Raw genomic sequence first — 11950 nt, 5'->3', positions numbered from 1 at the left:
ACGTCTGGCAAGGCTATTTTAATTTTGATGCACAGATATGAAACAGAAAGTAATTCATACAAATCGTTTAAAATTGAGTTGCCTTCCAAATGTTTGAACAGGAAATTCAATTGGTTTATCAAATTATTTTTTTTAACTGTTTAATTCATTCACAAAACTGCAAAAGTTTGACATGGTTCTTATCGGTGGGACTCCAAAAATGGTAGTTCCCGTAATATCTATAAAACATTTTTTTGCATGATTTATTTGGATGGATTACTGTAACTCAAAATACGATTATATATACCTCTGACACAACCACACAACGTCAACTTCAAAGATTGCGCCAATTAATCTGGTGCCTGTAAAATTTGAAAAGGAGGAACAGTAACAATCTGAGCCGGGAATAAGTAGATTAATCCGGATTTCCTCTAGACTTATCCAATCAACTACGAATAAAAGATGGCTGCGCCCTTGAAACAAACATGGACTGTAAAGAATCATCTATTTTTAATGCAAAAACATTTAAAACGCATAGGACAGTTGTGTCATGAGGTGCAGAAAAGTTCATGGGGAAATGAAGAATCAGTTCGTAATGTAAAATTTGATGTAGGAAATAGGTAAATAACTAATTAGATTGCAACGTCTTGCATAATGCTAAATAAAAAAAAGAACAAACTCTCAAATAAGGGACAACCCCTAAAATAAATCAAAATAATCATACTTTCCATTTAATTTTATATAATATTTTAATATGAGGCAGGCATTACGTGTGAAAGGGGACAGGGTCTGTATGAATTATTTTTTTAATTCAAACATCACATGAACATGTTAAAAAAAGAAACAGAAATGCCGTAACGTTTCCAATTTTGGTTCTGTTGTTAGGGATTTTAGTTGTGACGTCATACCAGTTATTCAAGTTATGACATCATATTAAGGGTAAACAAGGAAACACTGTCATCAGGTATTAATGTTTTTTTTCATATCAAACAATGATTTAAAATGAATTGGTATTGAGTTCCTTCCTATATATTTTACTACTTTCTGATTGAATTTTCCTTGGAGTTCAGTATTTTTGTGATATTAATTTTTACTAGACTGACAAATATATATTTTATTCAAAGTCTCATGCAAACAAGACCAGAAAAAGGAAGTAGATTTCTGCGCAGATGCGTGGATTTAAAAAAGTCTGAAATAAAGTTAACGATTTTGAGTTCATTTAATAGTAGAATGAAAATTTGAGAAATTTTCCCCAAATTTTTAAATTATTTTTTTTTTTAATTTTCTACCGTAAATGGGGACTACAGTCCCAATAATAGGTGAAACGTATGTTGCAAGCAGTAATGGAAATAATCAAACAACATGTACATGCATTTTTTATTCAGGCGTCTGAATATCACCCACTTGCCAAATTGTTCGCCATTTCAGAATCTAATGCATCCTGGGTAATATTTTCAAAAGTGTACATCAAAACGTCATGATTGGTTAAAAATGTCGTAAATAATGGAAATTCAACTAATGACATGACATTATTTTCATTTTGGGGTACGAACAATGAATTATACATTTGTACCCATGGTTCTTAAGATTCTGAAATGGGCAATTCAATAGGCCCTTCACAGTTAGATCGACCATATTGGATAGGGGGTAGATATTCATATTAAAGGAGGTAAAAATGGTATGAACAATACTGTAAAACATCATTAAAACAGAGATAATCCAATGCATGGGAAACATGCATTGGATTATCAATACTTTCATACCATTTCCACCTCTTTCTAAAAAATCTGCCCCCTATTCAATATGGCCAAACTAATAGTGAAGGGGCCTATTTAAAAGTTCAATTTTATTTTGTTAGTTACAAATTAGGTGACCACCAAATGAAACCCTAGCAGATAAAACTTTAAACTTAATTTGAAAGAAGTATTATCAAAGTTCTTATCTTGGCCTTTACAACAACAACAAATATTTGTTATATGCTTTTATATGCCTTCATTGTTAAAGTATTATTATAAGACAGCAGTAGATTCATTTCAATTTTTTTTAGACCAATAGAAATCAGTACTGGTCAATTTGCTAGGTTTGCCGATGGATCAGCTGTTGCTAAGGTATGTAATTTGACCGTTTAAGTACAAATGCCTATACTCATGTGTCCATATTTAGCTTAGAAAGGTATAAAACACAACTTTCCATATAGAATTTAAAAACAAAAATGGTGTTGTGAAAAACTACTGACATTATTTTTGAATCGTTAATCTATCTGTTGTGCCCTTACATAGCTATGAAAGATCTTAAATACAGCTCCAAATATCGAATTTGAAAAAAATAGTTTGTGTAAAGCTACTGACATTATTTTTGAATCGTTAAAAATATATAAAAATGGTGTTGTCATACCTAATTTGTTGTTCAGTAAAAAACAAGAGATGTTGATGATGATGTTTCATTATTATGTCCAGTGGCAAATCAAATTTTCTAGGTCATAATTTCTTGATAAACAGTACTACTAACTATATATATATATAGTATAAGAGTTATGAACTCTGCTTTGTTCTATCTAGCCCAGTATGCTGAATGGGATTGTTAATGTGCTAGTTTCTGTTACCAAGGTTACCATCCACAGGAAGATATGTCATCTTACCAAGATACATCACTCTGAGTTTTGAGACAATCAATTTTTGCTTTTGCTTCTAAATGCGGCATACTTTATTACTGCCTTAGCAAATTCCGATGTTCATGTCTATAGTTTGATCTGGCCAAGGATCAATGATACAGCACCAACACGCATAAGATTGCCACCCAAAGACAAGCAAGGTTGTAAGAAATCTATAAGATATGTATATGCATTATAAAAATCAAATTTTAAAAAAGAAGGAGCAAGCTCAATGTACTATCTCTAAAGATTATAAGACCCTTTTGTTAAAAACTCAAGGAACAACATATCTTTAAAAAAATGGAATATACAGTTGATATAACATGATAAATATGTATATTCTTATGATGTATGAAACATGTCTGGTAAAAACTGCACAGATGGTTGTCAGGGTAATTTATTTCCCAAAGTTTCTAGATTTTACTTAACTGTGTTATATTTTTTATGGAGAATAATTTAAAATAGAGTTACAAAAATTAAGTTTTCATATACCGGTAACTAAAAATTGTAGCCCACCCATAGGTTCTTCAATCATTGCTATTGATATTCTTAACATATGATGTAAAATGGCAGTGCCAGTGTTATAACAAATACCATTTTGCATTTTTCAAAATACTTGAGAACATTTGCAAAAACAGAATTTGATTTTATTTTTATTTATTTTCAGCAAGGTGATACTTCAGTATTGGTTACTGCAGTCTGTAAAACTAAATCATCGCCAGCCTCTTTTCTACCATTGACGGTATGTTTATTACTCTGTTGAATAAGAATGTATGAACTGATGTATTTATAATTTTCATTGCATTGAATAATACATGTAAATTTAAAACATGTGGTAACTTTGATCATATACATTTTAGTTCAGCAAACAAGTTTGAAATTAAACCTGCATTTGATTTCTGTATCTTTAGTTTGCAGAGTTTTTTAATGAGGAACTACATTTTTAGTATCTGCTCAATTTCATGTTCATTGTTGAAGGCTGGAATTATATGTAGTTGTTGTTCTTTGATCTTTGGTGGATAATTATCACATTAGAAATCATACATCATTTCCTTATTTGAATATACTTAAAAATTAGCAAATGTGGAAGATGTGGTTCCTATAAAATTATCTTATCCCCAAAACAGAAAACATTTACAAAAAAAATATATTATAAATAAGTATTCTGAAATCATTTTAATCATTACAGTTGATGTTTATGCATATATTTTATTCCAAACAACCAACATACTATTATATTATCAAAAATCCAAAAACTAAAAGATGCAAATTGTAAATGATGTCTTTATTAAATTGTTAACTTTTCAGATTTTGATGAAATTTCAGTTCTAGTTATTACAATACAATACAATATGTTGTTAATGTCATATTGTTTATTTGTGTGATGTATTCTTAGGTAGATTACAGACAAAAGGCTGCTTCAGCTGGTAGAATACCAACAAACTTTCTTAGACGTGAACTAGGTGCTTCAGATAAAGAAATTTTAACAAGTAGACTAATAGGTATACATTATTATTTATACACTTAACTATATTTTCTTTATATGCATATTTTAATGTTGACAAATACTCTGTTCTTAAAGATGTACTTAGGTGATTGAAGGTAAAAATTAAATAAATCAAGAATTCAAAATTGACACTTTAAGCTGGTAGAGTATAAGTAAAAAAAAACCTTAAAATATTGATAGGTCATGGAGCTCCTTTTCAAGATATTTGATTTATAAAATATGGATGGGAAAAGGCTGACTCTGACTTTTACCTTATATTTGCATTGGTATTATTTGGGTCTCAAATCAAAAGAAAGAAAATCAAGAATCTGCTTAAATTTTGTCAAATGACCTTTTATGAGCTTAGTATTAAGTCTTATATTAAAAGTTAAATGGTGTTATGGGGTAAATATTTTACATTGTATTGTATTCAAAAACACCAAGGAGTCCAACATTTGACACTTATTCCAAAACCTCACCTAAGTACATCCTTAAGTCAAATTGGAACAAATCTATGTTATAAAAACATGAGAACCAATAGGGGATAATTTGTTAAGTGAGACTATTATGCATAATTATAATGTATTCTTTAAATCTAAATTTTTGTAGTCACATGATGGAAAGAACAAATTAAAACATTACAAAATTATACTTTTCAGAATGATAATTTATAAGGAAACATTTTTGGGTCTGTTTTTATTTTTCAGATAGATCTCTGAGACCATTATTTCCTGCTGGTTTTAATTATGAAACCCAGATAATATGTAACTTAATGGCAGTAGATGGGGATCATGATCCTGAAGTACTTAGTATTAATGCAGGTATGTGATGTGATTTAAATTTTTATGTGATTTTTTTTTTTTATGCCCCACCTACTATAGTAGACAGGCATTATGTTTTCTGGTCTGTGTCCATACCTTCATCCGTCAATCTGTCCCGCTTCAGGACTAAAGTTTTTGGTCAAGGAAGTTTTTGATGAAGTTGAATTCCAATCAATTTGAAACTTAGTACACATGCTCTTTTAATTTAAATGCAAAATAAAAATTTTACCCTAATTTTTATGATCCACTGAACATAGAAAGTGATAGTGTGAGTGTGGCATCCATGTACTATGGACACATTCTTGTTTTTCGTAGTTTCACAAAACTTTTATTTCGTATGGAAAATTTTTCTTGGAAACGACTTAAAAACAATTATTTTATCAGGTTACCAGATCATTTTAAATAACAAAAAAAAACAATTGTGACTGCCTGAAGTATTTCTAAATGATGTGTTGTCCCTTTATTAACCGGATTTTTGTGACAAAAATGTCGGTTATTGATTTGGGGATGTACGGCGGGCGGGCGGCAATCAAATCCGGTTTGCTGTCGTTGTGACAGCCTCTTGTTTCTAAAAATATTTAAAAAAAAAGATCTGAAAGTGTTATAATGCCAGTTGCTATAATACTAAGACATAACTTGTTTTATTGAGATGACCATTGATACCAGCCACAACTTTCTGTCAGAGTAACATTTAATGATAACAAAATTAGTTTCAATCAAAAAAAAATTGATGGTTTTTACACACTTTTTAAAAATACAGGTGATATGCTGTATAATATTTTAAACTTGCTGTTTGTATTGAATATGTTGACCCAAATTGTTATAAATTGTAAATATATATTAATTTATTATTTGATCAGCCTCTGCAGCCTTGGCTCTGTGGGATATACCATTTAATGGACCAGTAGGTGCTGTAAAAATAGGATATGTTCTTATGAAATTGTTATAAATCATATATATATTATTTTATTTTTTGATCAGCCTCTGCAGCCTTGGCTCTGTCAGATATACCATTTAATGGACCAGTAGGTGCTGTACGAATAGGATATGTTGACCATGAAATTGTTATAAATCCAACACGAAGAGAACTACAACGCAGTCCATTAAATCTTATTGTAAGCGGTTGTAATGACAATAAAATCGGTAAGTACTGACCTGTCTTTGCCATTTACTTTTTGTTTGGACAAGGAACAGTTTAAGAAGTTAGGGGCACTTTACAGTATTCTGTGTTAATAACGACAAATCTGATATTTTATTGAACTAAATGAATATTTGTAAAAATCAGACAAGATAGCAAGAAGTAAACATGAAACTAATAAACAATAATTTTGCTATTGTTCTGAATCTTGAAGTTGCTTTCAAGGCTCGTGATAATAATGATAATAATAATAATAATAATAATATCTTTATTTAAAGAGAGTAACTCATTTGGATTAAACCAATTTTCAATAAGGCTCTCTACATACAATGTTAACAATATGAATAAAACATAATTAATCTACTATTACACACATGTAAACAATAGACGTATATAAAGTAATATAACAACAACAACAAAAATACCTATGGTATACATTGTGGCTTAACTTATAAATTTAACACTTTTAAAAATAAAATGACTTGTAAGAGTTTTTGAATGACTTCAATACAGTTTCAATCATAACGTCTACTGTACTGTATTTCATGCTTCTTTTGGGAATTTCATTGGGTTCGTTAAAAGCACATTTTGTATGAAGCACAGAAGTATTTGAAGTTGTGAAGGCTGCATTTCTGACATTGGGTTCTTTAAAAGCACATTTTGTATGAAGCACAGAAGTATTTGAAGTTGTGAAGGCTGCATTTCTGACATTGGGTTCTTTAAAAGCACATTTTGTATGAAGCACAGAAGTATTTGAAGTTGTGAAGGCTGCATTTCATTGGGAAATAAAATCTAATCATGGAATGCCTCTTGTGAAACATCTTTATGGCAAACTATTATTGCATTCCATATTTATGGATCAACTTGTATTTTACAGTAATGATGGAAGGACATGCTGACAACTTCGGACATGATCTTTTTAAAGAAGCAATAAAAACAGGTGTAAAAGAAATAGACACCATTATAATAAAGTTAAAAGAATTAAGAGAGTCTTTAGGGAAACCAAAACGTGATGTAGAATATAAATTAGCACCACCTGAAGAAATATTTACAACAATAGAACGGTAAGTGAAGCTTTATACAGTTAGTGTAATGACTAATGTCAGTGTGAATTACTTTGCAGTTACAAGTAGGGAACATAACATATATAAGTATAGACAATCAGGTTTTCTGTGTATTGAAACAGAAGAAATCAGTCACAAGTCACAGAAAAAGAAGTCTTTTAGCAAGTGATAGCTAATAACAAGCCAGAAGAATGATATTGTGTCAAGGGTTGATATTTTTTTATCTGCAAACTCTAAAACATAGATGATTTGCTCATGGTACATGTATTCAGTTTAGTATTTTTAATGCATAGAGTAGTTTATTAAAATAATATTTAAGTGTCAATAGACTATTTTCATATTACCGACTTTTGACTCCGAAGTTTATATTTTTTTCAACAGGTTACCGAGGACATCCTGGTACCAAGTCAAGTTAGAGCAACGTAAAGAAGTAAAGTCACACTTTTAATTTGTACAATTCCTGGGAAAAATATACTGCTATATATATTTTTCCTTTACACAACAAATTCATCAGAAAATAAAATAGTAAAATTTCCCCTCAATATCGTTTGAATGTTTGATTTTACTTGATCATGACTACTCTTAATTGACTGAGTACCAAGATGTTTGGGTAACCTGTCAACAAAATAATGTAAAATGGAGTCAAAAATCGGTAATATGAAAAATGTCTATTGATGACAGGTCTTACTTGATGTTATCACATAAAAAAATTATAAGGTTGTTGATAACATGGATGAATCTTGGTGATATTTTATATTATCAAGTCAATTCATTGAATATCTTGAATTCATTGTTATTATTTTATTCAGACTAACAAATACAGAATTAACAGCAATATTGCAAGATGCATCCCATGATAAGGTAGGTATGTTTTTTTTATATTTAATTCTATTCTTTATGACTTATTCAAATTATAGAGACATAGGTAATGACATTCAACATTCAAATCCTTTCCATATTAGAGATGGTACAATCTACTTAGTTAAAAGTTATATGTCCATTGTTTTCCCCACTTAGTCTTTGTTAAATTGGCATTATTCAAAAAAATGTGCAGTATTTCAAGTAAGGGAATACTTAGCATGACTTTTATATATCCTGTCCTAAATTACAGTAAAAATAACATTTCATTAGATATAACATAGGGGCTCACCTCAGTGGCCAAGTGGTCTATGTAGATCTACTAGTGTTATCATTCGCCAGTCAACACTGAGGTTGTGAGTTCTAACCCTGCTCCTGCGGGTGCACAGACCTCTTTCTTAATTGACTAGGATTGTTAGTTTTTCTATGGAAGGTAGGTGGTTTTCTACGGGGACTCCGGCATTCCTTCACCAATAAAACTGTCCACCAAAAAATTGCCCAAAAATGGCACTTAAGTGGTGCTAAAACAATCAATCATTAGATATAAGATTAATAATTTTCACGGCCATCAACAATGAGCAAAACCCTAAAGTCAGCTATAACATGACCCTGAAATGTCTAAAGTAAAACCAATTACAACAAGAAAACATGTCTGTTTGTGCCTTTTAAAATATCCACAGATTCTTCTGTCTTAATGCCACTTTGTTTTGTATTGTTAAAAGCAAAGAAACAATATTATATACCATTTTGCTCTGAATTTCAGTTTTCCAGGGATAATGCAGTTAGAGATCTAAAATCTTCAACTATAAAACAGTTAATAGGTAAGTTGACAGAAAGTTTTATTCTGATATTTCAAAATAGAATGAATAATTATTGGAAGCAAGTTATCTATAATCAGATTGGTACAAATACTTTGGATATGGTAATGCCAATCGTCCATCCATATATTAATCCAAAATTACAAGTTTTCTTGTGTTTACATTTCTTGAATGTCAGTGAAATTTATATGTAATTTTGATATCAATGTAGCAGTCAGATATGCACATGAGAGTTAATCCAGTGTTTTTTTTTATTTAAGACCTTGTAGAACGACAATAGTGTTAGGGCTATTCCATTACACATGGATATGAGAGGGTAGAAAGGGAAGTTTAATTGTTGAATTTGGGTCATGGGTCTTTTTCAGTACTCGTCTATTACCATTATGCAAAATTATTTAATAAATGGTTCTTGGTTGTTAGAATATTTTGAAAAAACTTCCTACCCTCTAAGATACACTTTAACAGAATAGCCCTTACAAACCCTTTCATCTGAGGATAATTTTGCATGAGTTTATATTAAATTAATATTATCAACATCTCAGCTAAAATTAAAAATGAGTGCCCCTGAAAAATTTTCCTTACAAATTGTAAATACACTCATTTCAATTTTGCAGTTAAGAATTGATACATTACTTAGACAATTTTCATATTTCAGCTGATTGCTCTTGTGTATTGACCCCAGGTGTATTTGTGATGGCACAATTGTTTTGCCATGATGGAAACTAAATACCATACAACAAAAAGATGGCAGAGTAAATGAGAGAGTCAATATTAAAGGATTAAAAAAGTCACAAAGGATGGATGAAAGTTTGGAGACATACTCATAAATGTGCAGAAATTGAAGCTGCAGTAAAGTTCTAAACATTATCATTTGATTTTAACACATACATGATGTGACATTACCATTTAATTGTAACACTATTTCTTTTCAGTACTTTTTCCAGATAAAGAAAAGGACAAAGAATTGTTGTATGAAGCTTATGATTTATATGTGAAGAAATTGTTTAGAAAACTTATTTTACAAACAGATAAAAGGTACATTTATATTGCATAGAATATCTATGGTTTGAAAACAATAGAGGAGATAGCCTTGGGATGAGATGTAGCAAGGAAACTATCTCAAGTTTAAAAGACAATAGTAGAATTCTATTATTTCAGTAATCCTAGGCAACCTAAATAAAGTTAGCTTGTTAAATCATCACGTTCTCACTTTAAATAGTTGAGAAACTATCTAGGTTTAGTATAGCTTCAGATGAAAAATTATCACACAGAAAGACCAGAAGTAAATTCAAGAAAAATAGCATATTTGGGCCCCTTTTTTGGCCCCTAATTCCTATACTATTGGAACCATAATCCCAAAAATCAATCCCAACTTTCCTTTAGTGGTATTGATCCTTCTGGTAAAAATTTAAAGAGATCCATTTACTTTAACTAAAGTTATTGTCCGGAAACTAAAAGCGTCTTCGGACAATGACATGATAGCATTATATGACGCAAAATTTTTGTTGCGGTCGTATAAAAAATAAAAACACTTGAAAATATCAAAATTAAAAAAATACATGTTATACAGATGTTTCAAGAAGAAAGTACTGCATTTTTACTCTAAAATAGTCTTTTTCCCTTGTTGTCATTTGCTATTCAGAAAACATTAACAGAAATCATTTATAGTGCTTTTGTGTAGTTTCTAAACAATATCTTGTGTTTAAGTGTATGAATCTTTCTGAAATTATACCACAAGTTTCCATACCACGAAGGAATGGTTAGTATTGACTTTTGGAGGTTATGACTCAAACTGTGTAGGAAATAGGGGCAAAAAAGGGGGGAAACTAGGTTTTTCTGTTAAAATGACAATTAAGACAATTTAAAAGCAGTGTAAGAGAGGTTATCCAAAAACATTTAAAATACAATGTTTGGTATGTTTTCAGATTTACCTCCCTTACACTACTTGTAAATTATGTATAAAGAAATTTCAGGTTTTGGACTATTTGCCAAAAAAAAATGATGGGGTAGGGGTAGGGGTAAATCACCTTTTTTCAAGGGGGGGGGGGGGGGGTTGCACAAAAGGAAAAAGTATATAAATTCAAATCATATTGTCAATTCTTATTTCTTGGACTACAGTTATTCTGAAACCTAATATGTATCAAATATTTGATAACAATCATAATTCAGACCTGTATCAAGCACTATTATTATGTCCATTTTTGCCCCAACTGTTCAGTGTTGGACCTCTGCGGTCATATCCAGCTGTGCTCAGCGAAGCAATTTATTATGCCCCTGCTATAGTGGAAATGATTCAGTTTCACCCTTGTCCCTATGTCAAAATATTGGTTTCCGTTCTTTAACTTTGGTTTGCCTCAATCAATTGTTATGAAACATATACACAATGCTTCTAACAACATAACACAGATCAAGTTAAATTTTGGTGGTGTCACTTTTACTGTTCTAAAGGTAGCCTCTTTACAAGTGGAAAAATTGTTAAATTAATTGCTAAATTTTTCGTTTCCATTCTCATGCTTTAGTTTTCCTCAACCAAATGTTATAAAACATATACACAATGCTTATTATCACTAAACTCAGATCAAGTTTCAATTTTGTGTGTCACTTTTACTTTTCTTGAGTTATGTCCCTTTATAACATTATATGCAAGCGATGGCATCATGTGTGTCCCATGGACACATTCACAAATTATTAGTTCTTGGAATCACACAATACAAGATATTATTAAGATTCTGCTAATATAACAATAATATGTTTTATTTACAGATGTGATGGAAGAAGTCTAACACAATTAAGGCCAATTTCATGTGATATCAATATGTTTTCACCACTGCATGGTTCAGCTTTATTTCAGAGAGGTCAGACTCAGGTAAACATATGTGTTTTAACTGCAGAAATTATGTTTTTTTCGTAATAATTAATAGATACAAGAAGATGTGGTAAGAGTGCCAATGAAACAACTCACAATCCATGACACAATTTGTAAAAGTATTTAATTATAGGTCAAAGTATGGTCCTCAACATGGCGCCCTGGCTCACACAGAACAGCAAGCTATCAAAGGCCCTAAAAATGACTAGTGTAAAACCATTCGAGCTGTATTTCAAGAAAAGTACACCATTTTTATATCTTTCAGACTTT

At 30.6% G+C, this 11950-nt stretch overlaps 1 protein-coding gene across 2 annotated transcripts in view; it reads left to right on the top strand.

Moving 5' to 3' along the window:
• Positions 1–415: 415 nt before the first annotated feature.
• The window catches only part of LOC143068284 (polyribonucleotide nucleotidyltransferase 1, mitochondrial-like), a 32252-nt gene continuing 20717 nt past the window's right edge, over positions 416–11950 (top strand). For both annotated transcript variants that reach the window (XM_076242203.1, XM_076242204.1), the window contains exons 1-11: positions 416–599; positions 2027–2087; positions 3297–3371; positions 4026–4131; positions 4823–4936; positions 5918–6079; positions 6952–7138; positions 7948–7999; positions 8760–8817; positions 9747–9849; positions 11578–11680. In XM_076242203.1, the coding sequence (XP_076098318.1) occupies positions 442–599; positions 2027–2087; positions 3297–3371; positions 4026–4131; positions 4823–4936; positions 5918–6079; positions 6952–7138; positions 7948–7999; positions 8760–8817; positions 9747–9849; positions 11578–11680 (1179 nt within the window). In that variant the 5' untranslated portion in view covers positions 416–441. The remainder of the gene's footprint in view (positions 600–2026; positions 2088–3296; positions 3372–4025; positions 4132–4822; positions 4937–5917; positions 6080–6951; positions 7139–7947; positions 8000–8759; positions 8818–9746; positions 9850–11577; positions 11681–11950) is intronic.

This window comes from Mytilus galloprovincialis, chromosome 3 (genome assembly GCF_965363235.1).
Source record: "Mytilus galloprovincialis chromosome 3, xbMytGall1.hap1.1, whole genome shotgun sequence".
Taxonomy (NCBI): domain Eukaryota; kingdom Metazoa; phylum Mollusca; class Bivalvia; order Mytilida; family Mytilidae; genus Mytilus; species Mytilus galloprovincialis.
The sequence above is the reverse complement of the archived record's forward strand: the minus strand, read 5'-3'. Positions and strand labels throughout refer to the sequence as shown.